Below are 15,533 nucleotides of genomic sequence, written 5' to 3' on the forward strand. Positions count from 1 at the left end.
CTGGTGGATATTTTGTCTTTTTTTCACTTTTGGGAGAAAAGTTGTACTCTGAAAAAGTCGTTGCAGATTTATTCTAGGGAGCTGTCCCTACATACATTCACTTCAGACAACACCATTCATGTGACCTTTCTGTTAAAAGCTTGCCGGGGGCACAGGCCCTCACTACAGTGCATCTGTGTTTTCCTTTAAGCTAATGCAGGCCTCGACCCTACAATGCCACTTCCTTACTCTCAGCAAAGATCCGACTCTCGCTTCTTCATTGGTAGAGCTCCCAGGGTATGGAACTCTCTGGCACTGGAAATAAGCAAAAAACACTCCTATCTCAATTTTCAAGAAAGCATGAAAGCACCACTGCTCTAAAACTACCTAATGAACTGCATGATCTGACATATAATTTATGGGCGAAATTTAAATTAGATCAGTGTAATGTCGGTAATTTTGAGTTAAGCTTGTTACACAAATTTCCCGAAATGATATAATTACGCTTCTTTGCATAATAATGCGCTGTTCGCACTAAATATTTACAACAAATGGTGCAATTCACAGTAATTCAGGGTAGTTTGCAGTACATTATTACCACAAAAAGCACCATTGGCACAGCAACAACAGAACACAGGCAGCTATTGTTCATGTTGCTCTTGTTTAAATGCATCCTTGCACCAAACAATTGAAGTGAGGGTGCATTTAAATTACGATTTCCATTTAGTGGAATTTTGTATCATTTTGTCACAAAGATGTAAAAGCAGGTTACACAAATTTCGCACACCCCTGACAAAGATGACATCTTTGGAATACCATAACAATCCGGTATCTGCTGAAACAGCTGCCCATGCTACTCTTATTTATTTTGATTTGCTGGCTTTCTCTAGGCCCCCAACTACCGTCATGGTAACTTATTGTTTACTTTTGTTTGCATGTTTTATCCTGTACTGTGCTCTGATACTCTCAGGTCATGTTCGCGCTTTACAAATCTCCCACTAAATAAATAAATGAGTACCCCAGCTCCCATGCTTGAGGCCCAGTAGTTTCTGCTTGCACCATTGCCACCCACACGGAGTCCGACATCCGACCTCTCACCGACTCAGGTAGAAAGGTCTAGTTACACTAGCAATCACAAAACACAATATGTTACCACCATCACTTTATGTTCTACACCGTGGCAGGGACAGTAGTCATCTGTCAGGAATGAGAGCACGTTTGTTTGTCATCCACCTCCAGGTCACATGACAGATCCTGGACCTCGCATTGTCCGGGACAGGCCTAGGCATCTGTACACATGCCAGACTGGTGGAATGCCAGCCTAAAAATAAAAGTGAGGATACCAGATACACAACTAGTCATGCACTTTGGGTAAGGGGACACACTTGTAGACCATGCAAAGGACATTGTAGTCCTAAAGCTCCACAGACAATACATGTTTCTCCTAAAACATACTTTACAGTTGAGAATGTAATACCCATATTCATCACTCCAAAAAATACACCACCTCACTCCATGTTGCAGTACCTACATTTGAATCCATTCCGAAGTCTTATCCTTCTAACACACCATCCTTCATAACATATATTACCTACACTACAATGGTCTTGTATACGTTATCATAATGAGTACTTGAGTATATATCCGCTATCATATAAGTGGGTAATTTCAAAAATAGTTAAGAAAGCTTACAACTGATATACACCTATAGACATAACAGCTTTGAAATCATTTGTGATCAACAACAATACTAAATAAACTACAGGAGTCAAGATAAACTGACTAAATCTATAGAGAGAGGCACTGGAGAAGAGAGGGTGCCCATAAGACAGAGACCACAAATATTCAAAAGAACCCACCAGGTAAGAATTTATCACTTACACCAGTAAGTATTATTCCTCGTTCTTTGTAAATCAGTAATTCAGGGGCAGATACCAGATCATTCCTCGTCACTATCTGTTTTTATTCATCTTCCAGGGGCCCTATTACATATAGGGTGCACTTTCCCTGTTTGTGCCAAACAGGTGCACCGTCCTCAAATACTGTGCGCCTCCTGACAGCTTCTTTGCCTTTGTGCCCGTGTCCAAAATACGGCGCGGGCACAGAGATAAAGAGATTCTCTTATTTGCATGGAGTCATGCCCTCATGCAATGAGGGAGAACCCTTTTGAGATAGGGCTGGCGCAACATGTGCGCCAGCGCTATCTGTCTTACCAAAGTCCCCCTAGGCTGCACATATGGGTTGAACATGCCCGTTGCACCTCCAGCAAAAAGAACAAGTGATGGACAGAATGTAGAACAATGTCAAACATTCACCCCAGTACAGAGATATGGGCCTAAATCCATCGTTTTTTGCTTCCCATGCCATTCCAGTTTAGAAACAGCCATATGCAAATCAGTCCTGACCCGGAACAGTCCTGCCCGAACTGCTAGGCCAAATCTTCCCTGGACCGGAAACAAGCATTCTGGGACCGGTTTCATCAGCTAGCCTGACTCCAGTGGCATGGAGAGCACCGGACCCACGTCTGGGCATGCCTGTCCCACTCGGTGACAAATGCAACAAGAACAATTGATCGACAGAATGGTGAACAATTAGTTTATTAGACTGTCTGCAAAAAGTATTTTGCTGTTGCGTGTTGGTAAAAATCGAAGATTGGTTATCAGAGAAAGAAGTTCTTAGCCCTTTCCAAACTGCTTTCAGCAGAAAAGTTTCTTGATCAGGTCTTTCATTTTTTGTTGATTTACTGGAGCATCGTAGTAATCGGCAAGATAAACCTCTATGTTGCCTTTGTTGATTTAAAAGGGTTAGTAGGCAAAATTAGGCTGCATCCATTATTGTATTGGAGGAGTCTATGGACTACTCGAGAACTTGCCCACTATGTTGTTTCCCTTCAGGATGTAATGAAATATGACCATTTTAGTAAGGTCCCTTGGCTTTTGAAAATTGAGCAGATGCTCTACCCTCTTGGGTTGCCTGAGCTGTGGGAGCACCGGGACACTACTAACTTCCCGTACAAGGACTCTAAAATAGCACTACTAGGCAATCATAATGGCCGGTGAATCCCGGAAAGCTGCTCGCACTAAGTTATCAAGTGAATTAATTGATTTCAAGCCCATTTGTGAGTATAAACTGTTTGGGAATCAAGTTTCTGTCACATTGGACCAGAAGTTATATTTTCAGTTTCGAGTGGGAACCTTACTGCTGAGAGTGTTCACTTCTAAATGGGCCAGTGGAGGAGTTGCTGTTTGTCTGGCCAAATACACCTCGGAGTAGAATGTACTGCATGTTCTCTTTGTGTGTTCAAATTACGCTTCCCCTCGCAGGACTTGGGGGCATATTAGCTAGGGCTTGATCGCCGCTTTAGCGGCACTTTTTGCCCCTAAAGCGGCAATTTTTTTATCGCCCTATCAGCAAGTTGTCGCTAACAGCAGTTAGCGAGAGCTTCCAGGCGATAGAGACCGGTTTGGGGCCCGCTTTGCATGTCAGCGCTATTTATCGCTAATGACATGCAAAGTGGGTGTACCCAAACTGGTAGCGACTGAAAGCAGTCGCTAACACAGCTATCGCCTATTACCAACGCAAGCGATTATCGCTGGTATTTAACACCTGCTGGAAACCTGACTTACCTGTATTCCTCAATGGGAGGTGGATCTTCAGGCTAAGTCCACCATGGCGTTAATGCGTGAATATCGCTGGATTTCCAGCGATATTCAGGCATTTCGCCACTATCACTGGATATTTTAGCACAGTGGAGATAAACGTTGCGAATAGCATGTTTTCTCCGCTAAAATATCCAGCGATATGCAGCAATAAAAATAAACGTGCTAAGAATCGCATGTTATTGCTAATATGCCCCAGGGTGAGCACCTATAGGGAGGCTGCTAGGCAAATGCAGACATTTTATTGCCCTTCGTATGCTTAGAGCAGATAACCGCCCGGTACTTGCCATCTCTGTTGCAGGTTTCTGGGTGCTATGTGGGTACTTAGGAGGAAGGCGTCCCCCCGCCTCCTCTAGCAGTATGATGGTGTTGGTACTGTTTCCCTGGCACTATTTGTCTGTAACCCTGTAAAAACATTTTTTTTTTGCACATTCTGCTATGTTTTAACTCTGATCTTTTTTTGAATTGTTGTTAAAATCAGTTTTTGGACTGTATTCATTCTTTCATTAACTCTTTCTTTGCTTCTTGTAAAAATGTGTTGTTTTATTTAGTCATTATCTGTTTTTTTTATCTGTATTCACTTTTCTGGCCTTGGTGGCCGATATACCATTATTTGAACTGAGTCCATTATAATTTTAATACTGCAAAGTCAAGTACAGTTTATGTTGTATAGGCTGCAATTAAGCTTGAATGGCCATCTCCTGGGTATGGACACCGGTCTCCTCAAAGTCCTAATCGTCCACAGCTCCAAGGTCACGTTATCACTTTTTCTAAGGCTTCTCAGTTTATCTTAGCTATCACCCCTCTAATCAGTTCCTTCCAAAGCACCCTGCTGTCAACAGTCCAGTATTTCCACCCTATCAACCGTGTATTTCCAGAATGACTGACAAGTTCCGAGATATACGGAAGTGAGGTTCTTTCTGTTACAAATAAGTGTTAAAACTGTCAATACTTCTAAAATCTGAAAAGAGTTCATCATAAAGAGGGTGACTCTCTTAAGAAGCAACAACATTAGCCCTCTCCAACATTTCCTTATGTCAATAAACATTTCCTGTTATGACTAATCTTCCTCCATCCAGTTGGTCAATATTTCAACATCTAAATCTGCCCGATGAAAAGGTCTTCTGCTTGCACAAAGCTGCTGATCCCCTCCTAGCATATAACAACTCCACATGAAAACTTTCAGTTTGGCAATTATTCAATATAACATTTCAATCAAGAAACGAAACAGCAATCCTTTGAAAAGAAATTGTAAAAATGAATTTTGGTTTGATGATCCTGGTGATCTCCCTCTAGTTGAGGTACATAATGAATCCAAAGCAATAAGATCCTGACTCTCCAGGTCTTTCCCAAACTCTAGATGATACTGTAAGTCTCCAGGACTATAGGCATATACAGTTAATTGACCACGATTTGCTTAGGATTACCCCATCACTCTCTAATTGTATCTGGACACTGTTATTGAACCATCAGCTTTACTTTCTTGCTGCTCTCCTCTAACTTCCTGCTCATCTCCCCTTTCCCACTCCTAATTCTCTTTGCCATTTTACCTCCTTTGAGGCAACCTGCCTTGGTCAGCTCCTAACAATGATCACATACTCTGAAGGGCACTTTGAAATCCTTGACATCTTTGTTAATACTGATGAAAGAATATTGCAGAAGGCGACCTCAGTTTGACATTTATACCCTGATTTAATATTGTGGGGGCATATCATCAAGGTGCGGCGATTATATTATCGCCGCTTTAGCGTCCGTTTTCGGACGAAAAGCGGCGATAATATTATTGCATTATTTACAAGGACACGCTAGCACGTGTTTCCTTGATTCTGCTCCCGTTTTGTGAACGCCTCGCTTTGCATCTCTAATGAGATGCAAAGTAGGCGTTCCCTGGGAAAACAGATGGGAAATTATCAGTAACTGTCCTTCGCCGTATTTACAATACGGCCCAGGACACCCTTAGCGATATTTAAAGACGCGCTAACAACGGTTATCGCCGTTATTGTACGTCTGCTTTTTTCCTGACTAACATATATTTTAGATGGGAGGTGGATTGAGTGGCTAAATCCACATCTCCCTATTATCAAGTATTCCTCTATCGCTGCAGGATTATCGCTGTATTCCCAGCGATATTCCTGCATTTCGCAGGCCATCGCCGGAGTTCACATTGCCATGGAGGTAAGCGTTGTAAATTACGCGATATCTCGGCGATCTGATCCGGCGATAGCGTTAGGCAAATCCTCGCTAAGCATGCTCAGCGCTATTTAACGCTGTTCTTTGATAATATGCCCCGTAGTGAGTACAACCTCCTCTGTCTTGAAGGACGTCTCGTGTACATCCTGGGATTATTACTTTGTTGCACACACGTAGGTCTGTTAACCTTTTGCTATAGTTCTCTGATCCTGCTCTGGATATTGTTTGGATATCTATTTTGAACCCTTTTTTGAAAAAACTACATTAAAGCACACCAATGTCCATCTGAACTGTGTTCAAGCAAAAACTGAACATAAATAAACAAATAAAGTACTTTGGACACACATTAATAGAGCTCTGAGCTAGATTGTGAAAGATGTCCCTGTTAAGAAGGTAATTCCATGCAACAGTGATAAATAATATACTAACATCAACAGGGTAACAGTGCAATCTCTGCTTTATGTTTATTTTCTATTTAGGAGAAAAAGGGACCCCGGGGATACCTGGAAAAACGGGTCCAGCAGGGGAAACAGGTAAAGATGGAAACTATTTTATATAATTTTTAATATTAATTTGCTTCTTTTGCATTACTCTTAGCTATCGGATGATCACATCTGACCTCTTTTCTGAAAATCATATTACAAGTTATCATCTGAGGCGGTGGAAGGAGAATATTGCTAAGCATCTAGGACATAAAACTTTGTGAAAGCATTATCTATATGTGGGTAAACATTTGGAACCTCACCACTATCTGGAAACTTCAGAAGTCAGTTTGAGATGCAAGCTGTAGAAAAAGTGATTCATTGTTGTGAGATTTGAATGCAGAGGGGCCTTCCTGTCAAGCACTCACACAGCATTATACATATGAATAGATTATGTGGGAAGACCTGTTGTAGCTAATAAAGTGATACCATTGGAAAAGGCTACAGGTAACCTGTGGTTGACCTCTTTACAGCTCTTTATATTGAGAAGATTAGATTAGACATAGCAACAAAATGTCTTTTGTTAGAAAACAGAAACCCTACTCAGAAATATCTAAAGATAAAACAGAATAACTTATAAAATCAAAGCATTTTAAAATGAATAAAATGAGGTATGGAAAAGTCATTCAAATTTATAAAGTTAGGGACTAGAAATGGGTCAACTTTCCCAGTTCAGGATTTTCATGTAAATTAACCAAACTCACTGCTCAGTTCAATTTTAGTTATTGTCTATATTGTGCCCCTACTTAATTTATACATTGGTTTTCAACTTGGCAACATGGCATTGCAATGGAACAATTCTTAGTGTTGAACATTTGAGAGCGCTTGCACATTTACTGCTGGCTTTTTAATCACATGTTAATGTACATGTCTTGCAAACCCAGGCGTTCTAATCCTGTCAGTTGCTCCACTGCGTTTGCTCCTCTCCAGGCAAGTTGTCTTGTTTACGCTGTGTACAAAGCAACTATGGAGACAGCGGATATCCATTTCTTTTGTATATATAACAACCACATTTCATGCTGCCTCTACGTATGGTACCATTGCTTGATTCGGCAATTACCAGCTTAGACTGTAGCCCCTTGTACTCCCAAATAGGAATTTATATTGACTTCATTAAGTAATGAAAAAGCCAACAGGACTGGGGATGAAACAGGAAGGGTAGAGGAAGAAAAGATCAGAAAGGTAGAAAGCAGAAACTCTGAAACAAACAAAGATTCAAATCTCCACTACTCTTTTAAACTGCTAGCTCTTTCTGGCAGTCTGAGCTCCAAGATGCAATTTGGTAGATGTTGCACTGATAAACACCTCAATCGCTCTCTCACTGTGAGTGGGATATGTAATCCAAGGTCAACTTTACTTAGGTGGTGGGGTGTTTCGTATAGTTTTGTGCCTGATAACATTCCTTGCAGATTGTCAGCTGCCAAGTATCCCCCCTACTACACTGAAGAAGTCAAAAGGGCAAACACAGACATGCATAGCATATTTGATATATTGGGTCTTGTTAGACCTGGCACCTTGGCGTGGGTCTCCCTTCCATTTTTTCTGTTGCCTCATATGTTTTTGCTGGTGTTAGATGCTCAGGGCACTGTGCCACTGCTGTCCAGTGCCACAGTGCAAGTGCTCCCTATTGTAAATTGATGTATGAATTTGTGATTCCATGATTGGTTGGTTTGGTTTACCTGTCAGACCCTAGTACAGTGCACCAGGAGTGCCCAGGGCTTGTAAATCCAAATGCTGCTGGTGGGCTTGCAGCACTGGTTGTGCCACCCACAGAAGCAGCCTGTAAAAGTGCGTCTAAGGTCTGCCATTGCAGAGCCTGCGTGCAGTCTGGTACTGTCATGCTGACTGGGCAAGTGCACCCACTTGCCAGTCCCTAAACCTTCCCTTTTTTTCATATTAGGCACCCCTATGGTAGGCCCAAGGGCAGGGTGCATTGTAAGGATAAGGTAGGACATGCCCTGGCGTGTGTGGCATGTTCTAATAGTGAATTACAGCCATTTTCGTTTTTCACTATTGCAAGGCTACCTGTTCTCCATGGGCCAGAATGGGTAGTTTGATTATTACATCTTATAATCCTAACTGACTCAGGGAACAGGGTAGAAATTTGAATTTAGTATGCCTAAACTCAGAAGGATAAAATACATCTTTTAGTGAAGTTGGTTTTAACATTCTGTGTTTGAAAATACCACTTTTTAGAAAGTAGGTATTTTCTTGTCTAACCATTCAATCCTGCCTCTGCTAGGGTGTGTATTCCTTGTCTGGAGTTGGAGTGACAGGGCTGGGGAATTCCAGGAGACAGGGTGAGGTAGCCCAGTGGTGAATAGAGAGATCTGCATCTAGTTGGGAGGGAGGAGTTGCACCTGGGACCTGAATAGGGTTGTGCCTTCCCTCCACAATGCTGGCTCCACCTCCGGTGGTGCGTCTGATGTCTCTGCCCTGTACTCTGAAAGGAAAGAAGGAGTCATGTAAATAAAGTGCTCCAGGACTGACCAGAACTGGTTTGAACAAGGCAAAGACCCCTCTGCCCTCAGAGGACAAAGGATTTTGGGGTATAAGTATTGGGACCCTGATCCCAAGAATTTAGATCACTTTGGGAAACAAGAAGAAACCTCTGCAGAGGAGAGGAACCAGGAAGAAACTGAGAAGAGACTATCCCTGAAACTGCGGTATTGGCCTGCAGGGGTTGCCTACTGCCAAAGAGAGGAGAAAGGAACTTTGTGTGTACTTTTGCTCAACTTGTGAAGGATCTCCAAGGGCTTGGAAAAGAGCTTGCCTCCTGCTGAAGTCTCAGGGACAACAGACTTCAACCACCAGCTCCCCAGAGTTCTTTGGAAGTGCCTACTGCTGTTTTGAGCCTTCTGAGGGACTGTGTGTCGCAAGGAGCTGGAAGCGCGACTCACGGAGAAGAAGCGTGTCGCAGCCATTGTAGCTGACGCATTGCACCGCATCAAGAGAAGAGGCTCGCATCGAGGAAGAAACGTGTCGCCGTCGCAGCCGCTGCCGTCGCATCTTGGATGACGCCACTGTAGCTGTCGCATTGCAACGCATCAAGAAAAGCGCCTCGCATCCACGGAGAAGCGTGCCGCCGTCGGAGCTGCTGCCGTCGCATCACTGAACAAGGGTGTCGCAGCTGTAACTGTCGCATCGAGCGGAAGCGTCTCGCATTGCTGGAGAAGAGTGTTGCTGCCAAAGCCGCTGTCGTCGCATCACTGGACAAGGGTGTCGCCGCTGCAGCTGACGCATCGGGCCAAGATCTCTTGCAGCATCGGAGAAGCATGACACATCAGGAAGATCTTCACGTCTTTATTTCTTTGCACCAAATTTTCATCGCATCAACATCGTTGCAACACTTTCACTGCCCTGCGTGTCGCATCTACACGTACATTGACTTAAAGTGTCGCATTTAAGAACTAAAGAGACTTAAGCTAACTACTACCATTTTTAAGTAACAGTATTGTGGATTTTTGTCATTTATGGTCTTGTGGTAAATCTATATAAAGAATACTTATTTTTAATATACAACTGTGTGGTGTCCATCTGTAGTGTTGTCACTTGATTACTGTATGTGTTCACAAATGCTTTACACACTGCCTCTGAGAAAGCCTGTCTGCTCGTGCCAAGTTACCAAGGGGGTGAGCAGGGGTTATTTTAGGAGTGTGCCCCTTTACCCTGACTAGAGGCGAGGGTCCCTATTGGTCACAAGTACCTACCTTTGCCAACTAGAGACCTCCAAGTCTAACAGGTCTTTTGACAATGCTCCATTGAATAATGCCAGCAATAAAGTGATTGTAAGAAGACAGGGAGCTGACTGCCTTGAGGCAAGTGAGAACGGACTGTTTTTGCTCCATACGGTTCCTTACCCTCGAAAACAGAACCTTGCCATGTCAGTGCCAGAAATCTTTCTGGGATCATATTTCTGCCCCAGAACTTGCTGCAGCCTTCTAAATTTGTGGCCAATGATTTTAATTTGTTTCTAGATATTGCCACTGCACATAAATATCTCTACACTTTTAAATATACACCTCTAGCTGGATAGTATATTGATTAATTGGCTTCTCTGCCTCATGCAGAGTTTGAGTTATCAACCCCTCCACAACCAGTAGCGTTACGAAACTCGAGGGCCCCCCCTGCAAAATACATGTCGGGGGACCCCCATGCTCCGGGCCCAATTACGAGCTTTCAGCCATCGCCCCTGCACAGTGGGGACTGTGGTGGCTGTTGTTGCACCACTGTCCACAACTAAGGGCCTGATTCAGAGTTTTGCAGGCAGAGTGAGGCAGACAGAGTGGAGTAGGACTCTATGTCTGCCACTCTGCTTTAACTCTACCTGCCAAATTTAGAGACGTCCACTGGCCCCACGTACAACTCTATACATTGATAGGAACAACCATCAAGGCAGTTCCTGTCAATGTTTGAAAAGTTTGACAGACAGTTCTGTCAAACATGACAGCCAGCCGTCGAAGTTTTCCAAAACATTTTGTTTTTCAAAAACAAACTCTGAAAGGAGGAGTTTGACTTTGCAAAATAAATTACTAATGACCACCTGTAAGAAATTGGGTTGTTGGTTAAGAGGGGTGGAAGCCCCACTCCGGCAAGAAGCACAATCCTTGTCATGGTGAATGTGAGAAGTTGGCCTGGTATATGCTGTCCACTAATTAAAGTGGGCACCGTGCACCAGTCCAAACGACTCTTATGATGTACGAGGTCAAAGATAACCTTTAGAAAGCTATCCTAATGGTAGCTGTGGATAGAAGCCTTCAGGCTTAATCTTGAAGGTATGTAATTCAACTTGTCTTACCAGAACATCACCTTTTATATTGACTAAATGAAAGGAGAACCACACAGTAGTAATATAACACTCTCCAGTATCCTCTACACGAGGATAGAACACAAAGCACACAATACCTGATCAATAGAACAGTAGTAAGTAGCACAATACACAGTGGGTTCCAGGGGAAGATCAAACCATATGCTAAATTAGTGGTATAACAACCATGACTCAGTCAAGACAAGGTCTATAGCATGTAGAATCGCTGGGACCCCATAGGAACCACCCAAGGTGAGAAGATAGGGACCTCACAGAGGATGGGTGCAGTGTGCTAACACGACCGTGGGCTCCGTACAATTCAATGGGGAAGTCGCAGTTACAATTTCACAGTTTAAGGACCCTTCTAGGAGGACTTTGAGGAAACCCTTTGGAACTTAAGAGGTTGAAGAGCCACCCCACAAGTGGATACCGGAGTAACCGAGTTACCTATACCAGAGGAGCCGGGAGCATAGGTCTGGAATGGTGTCGGAAACCGCAGTCGTTCTCAAAGGAGGGCTGCGAAGAAGTACTGCTGCCGTGAAGGTGAAAAGGGTCCAGTGGAATACAAGCCTGGATTCTGGAAGGAAGGAACCTGAAAGCAGAGGGGACAGAGACTCTGTCACTTCAGAGTGACCAGGGGCTCGGGAGACGGATGCCCACTGATGTTGGGTGCTTCAGGTGTGAAGAATGGATGCTTGACTCTGCAGCCAGGAGGACCAGGAGACGTCGACGACAACTAGGAGCCAGATGCGAGCTGTCCTAGGAAGGATATCGAGTCTGAGGGGGTCAGTGTCCCGCTGGATCACCAACAAGCCTTGGCTAAAGGACCCCACGCTGGAAGGTGAAGCAGGTTACGCTGTGGACTAGCAGGGTCCAGGGGGCTCAATAAGCAATGGAGAGTCAGGGCACATCTGGAGCAACCAGGAAAGCCCAAGGGAAATCAAGAGAATCCTCAGGAGGACCCACAGGTCGAATGACCAGGAGTCACAAGAGGACCTCGAGCAAGATTGCAAAGTTCCAGCCCATGGAGCACTGGGTGTGAGGAGGCCGGAGATCTTTGATGCAAATACTGCTCAGGGTCAGGACTACACGGAGTCCAATGCACAAGCTCAGGAATTGCCAACAAGCATATGCAACTGCAAATGGACGCGGTGCACAGGGGTTCGGGTTATGCAGTCCCAACGAGGGATACTGGCCTCAAACTTGTTGAGAGGGCAGATCGACCTCAGGGACCTTCCAAAACCCACCTCCTTTGTTGATGAAGTCTTCGGAGTCCGTAGGAGCTCGGGAGCAGCAGACTGGTCAGTTGCTTTGAGGGCAGGGGAGGGACTCCTTCACTCCTAGGGAGATTCATCAGTTTTCCTTAGTGCACCACAGGTCCTGCACAGAGCCTTTATGGAGCAAGGGCAACAACGAGTCTTTGGACGGAGAGGGAGACGAAGTCGGACCCAGTCAAAGTCCAGTGAAGTCCAGTGTGTCCAGATGGTCGAATGTCAGTGGTTTCTTCTTGTAGAATCTTGTCCACGTAAAATCAAAAGTCTTACAGCCAGGTAAGTCCTTTTGTACCCATGGGAGAGGGTTGGACAGATTCGGGGTGGTTACACCCATGTCCTTTGTCCAGTTTCGTGCCAGAACAGGAACCAATGACTCCCAGAACTGTTTTGAGCTGGACTATGCACAGAGACACCAAATGTGCCCCATGTGCAGACTTTCAGGCACTCTCAGATTGCACCCAACCAGCCCCAATACACTAAATCCTGTCTGGGAGGTGGTCACACCTCCCTGTGAAAGGATGCCTATTGTGCTGCCTTTGTCTGCTCGAGCTTGGCTCATCAGCAGAAGGGCAGAAATGTGTCTCTGGTTGGCAGCATCCATTTTGTGCTGACCGGGTCGAGAAGGCTGCACTGGATAGACCAGTGACCCCACAAAGTTTGCTTCAGAAGGTTGGAATCATACCTCCCACACCGGTTACCGGTGTGGAGCTATGATTCCAAGGTGTTTGATACCAAACGTGATATGTTTCTATGCAGCCGTTTTCAAGATCGCATTTACCGCAAGGTTACAATGCACGTCTACCTATATGTCAGGCTGAGTCACAGGCAACCCCGGAGAATGGTCTCCGAAGGCTGCAGAGAGGCTCTGCTCATGCAGGGGCACCCTCTCACTAAAATCCCAGCACCCTGCCTTCAGGATTGATAAGGCCTGCTATAGGGGTGTCTTAAAAGTTTTAAGTGTAGTGACCTATAGATATAGTGAACCTATATCTAAAGTAAGTGGTGCAAGCACCAGCTTACACAGGTTGTAGTAACAGATCTGTAGTTCCATTTTGCATGGCCTCTCATGGGTGGCACAATACATGCTTCAGCCCATGGGAGGCCTCTGAGGTAGCTATGCCCTGGGTACATGGGTACCATATACTAGGGACTGATAGGGGGACCCCAGTATCCAATCTGGAGTGTACCAAAGTACATGCATAACAATTTAAAGGAGAAAGCAGATAGACTGGGTCCTGATTAGCAGGATCCCATTCAGACTAGTCAAAGACAGTGCAACATCAAGCAAAATGTGGGGGTAACCAAAAGAAGCAGATCCTACTTTCCTACAATGAACCCCAAAAGTATTTACCCCATTGTAGTATGGCACAACGTAGTCAGGCTTAACTTAAGGGCATTGTGTAAAGTATGCAGGAAACAAACAGTAAACAAAATCTAAACACAGCACAAGAAAATAAATGAAATGACATAAAAACAAATAAAATCCAATTTGTAGAACTGGAGATATTGATTTTTAAATATTTAGTGTAGATAGTACGAAGAAGCAGAGAGCACCACTCGCAGTTATATGCTTTCGCTAGACTAGGGGAAAGTCACATGTTCAGGCTGACCATGATAGAGCTCTGGCCGCATACAGGGACAAGGTTAGTGCAGATCAATAATTATCTTCTGAAATCCAGTGTGAAGCGTTCCATGCACATTGGAGGAGGTTGAGAAGCGGAAGAGCAGTCTTTTGGCATGAAGAGCAGGTTGAGCATCGCAGACGGTTGTTGCTGTAGCTTAAAGAGACACTAGTTGCTTGAGCTTTGCTTTGGTGGTCACCGCTGTCATTTGTTGCTGTAGCGCAAAGTACAGTTCTCAAAATGCAGGTCCTCGCAGGTGGTTGCTGTGGTCATGAAGAGCAGATCTCACTGGAGCTTGCTTTTAGTGGGCGTTGCAGGTGGTAGAGTTTTGGCACATATGTGCCCGTTAGCAGTCACAAAAAAACCTAAACTTCTGGATTTCCACCTTTTTCTTCAGGAGATGCTCTCACTGATGCAAGTCAAGAGTATACCAGAGCCAATCCAAGCAGATACTCTCTTGGGGATCAGGGCACACTCTAGGCTGGTCTAGGCAGGTCCAGTTGTAGCTGGTCAGCTGGGCAGCTCCACTGAAGCCTCTGGAAGCTTATCGTTCCCCTTTAGTTAACAGAGGAGGTTAGACAACTGACCCTTAGAATAACTCTAGGTAGCCTGGAATGAAGGTAAGCAGGTCTGGTATTCCTTCTGAGACAGCAAGGCAGATCTTCACTAGAGGCTGCAGTGGCAAGATTGAGACATGTTTTAAAAGGCTACTTTAGTGGGTGGCACAGTGAGTCCTGCTGCCCACCAATAGCATTAATTTACAGAGCCTGTGTACAGGTAGTGCCATTTATTAGTAAGTAAATTAAAGTTGCCAATTAAGTATAATCCATTTTACAGTGTTTTAAGGAGAGAGCACAGGTGGATTAGCACTGGCTAAAAGAGTGCACAGAGTACTAATGTCAATAAAAATGAGTTCAGCAAAGTAGGAGAGTCAAGGCAGAAAGTCTAGGGGAATACCACACCATTGCGGTCAGGTCTAACACTCCTACTTTCTTGGGCTGGTGGATTACGGATTACGCCGACAGAATAAATGTTACTCCATCTAAGTAAGCTTGGTGGTTTACCTATCTTTGATTTGGGAGGGCAGACCAAGAGTTTGTCAGACAGGGCACTCTGTCCCTTTTGCAATGAAGGACCGTTGCCATCAAACTCTTAACTCGTCCCCTAAGTCTTGGCTCCTTGACCACATTATCTATGGGAGTATCAGGCAAATACAGAGATGGGAATCGGCATGAATGTATCAATGTGTCTGAGGTGCTCAGGCAATACCTGTAGACGAGAGAAAAAAAACTGCATTGAGTGTTTTACAATGTCTATAAGCGTCCTTTATGGATGCATTGGATCATTCGCACTGCTCCCCACCCTTTCTGTACCATCATCAATTCCAGGAAGGTCGGTGTAAAGTGGAGCAAAGTGTGCTCTGTGACGAAGATGGGTGAGTGAGTCCACCCATCTACACAACCTCAAAAAGCCCTAAAGTGTATGGCCTCCACACTTCTGGTCCTGATGAAGGCAATAGA

At 44.4% G+C, this 15,533-nt stretch overlaps 1 protein-coding gene across 2 annotated transcripts in view; it reads left to right on the plus strand.

Annotated features, from left to right (window-relative positions):
• LOC146868576 (ficolin-2-like) overlaps positions 1 to 15,533 on the plus strand; it is a 254,859-nt gene that overhangs the window by 83,412 nt on the left and 155,914 nt on the right. For both annotated transcript variants that reach the window (XM_085611422.1, XM_085611429.1), the window contains exon 3: positions 6,308 to 6,361. In XM_085611422.1, coding sequence (XP_085467548.1) covers positions 6,308 to 6,361 — 54 coding nt within the window. The remainder of the gene's footprint in view (positions 1 to 6,307; positions 6,362 to 15,533) is intronic.

The sequence above is a fragment of the Triturus cristatus genome, chromosome 1_2 (genome assembly GCF_964204655.1).
Source record: "Triturus cristatus chromosome 1_2, aTriCri1.1, whole genome shotgun sequence".
In the NCBI taxonomy this organism is placed as follows: Eukaryota; Metazoa; Chordata; class Amphibia; order Caudata; family Salamandridae; genus Triturus; species Triturus cristatus.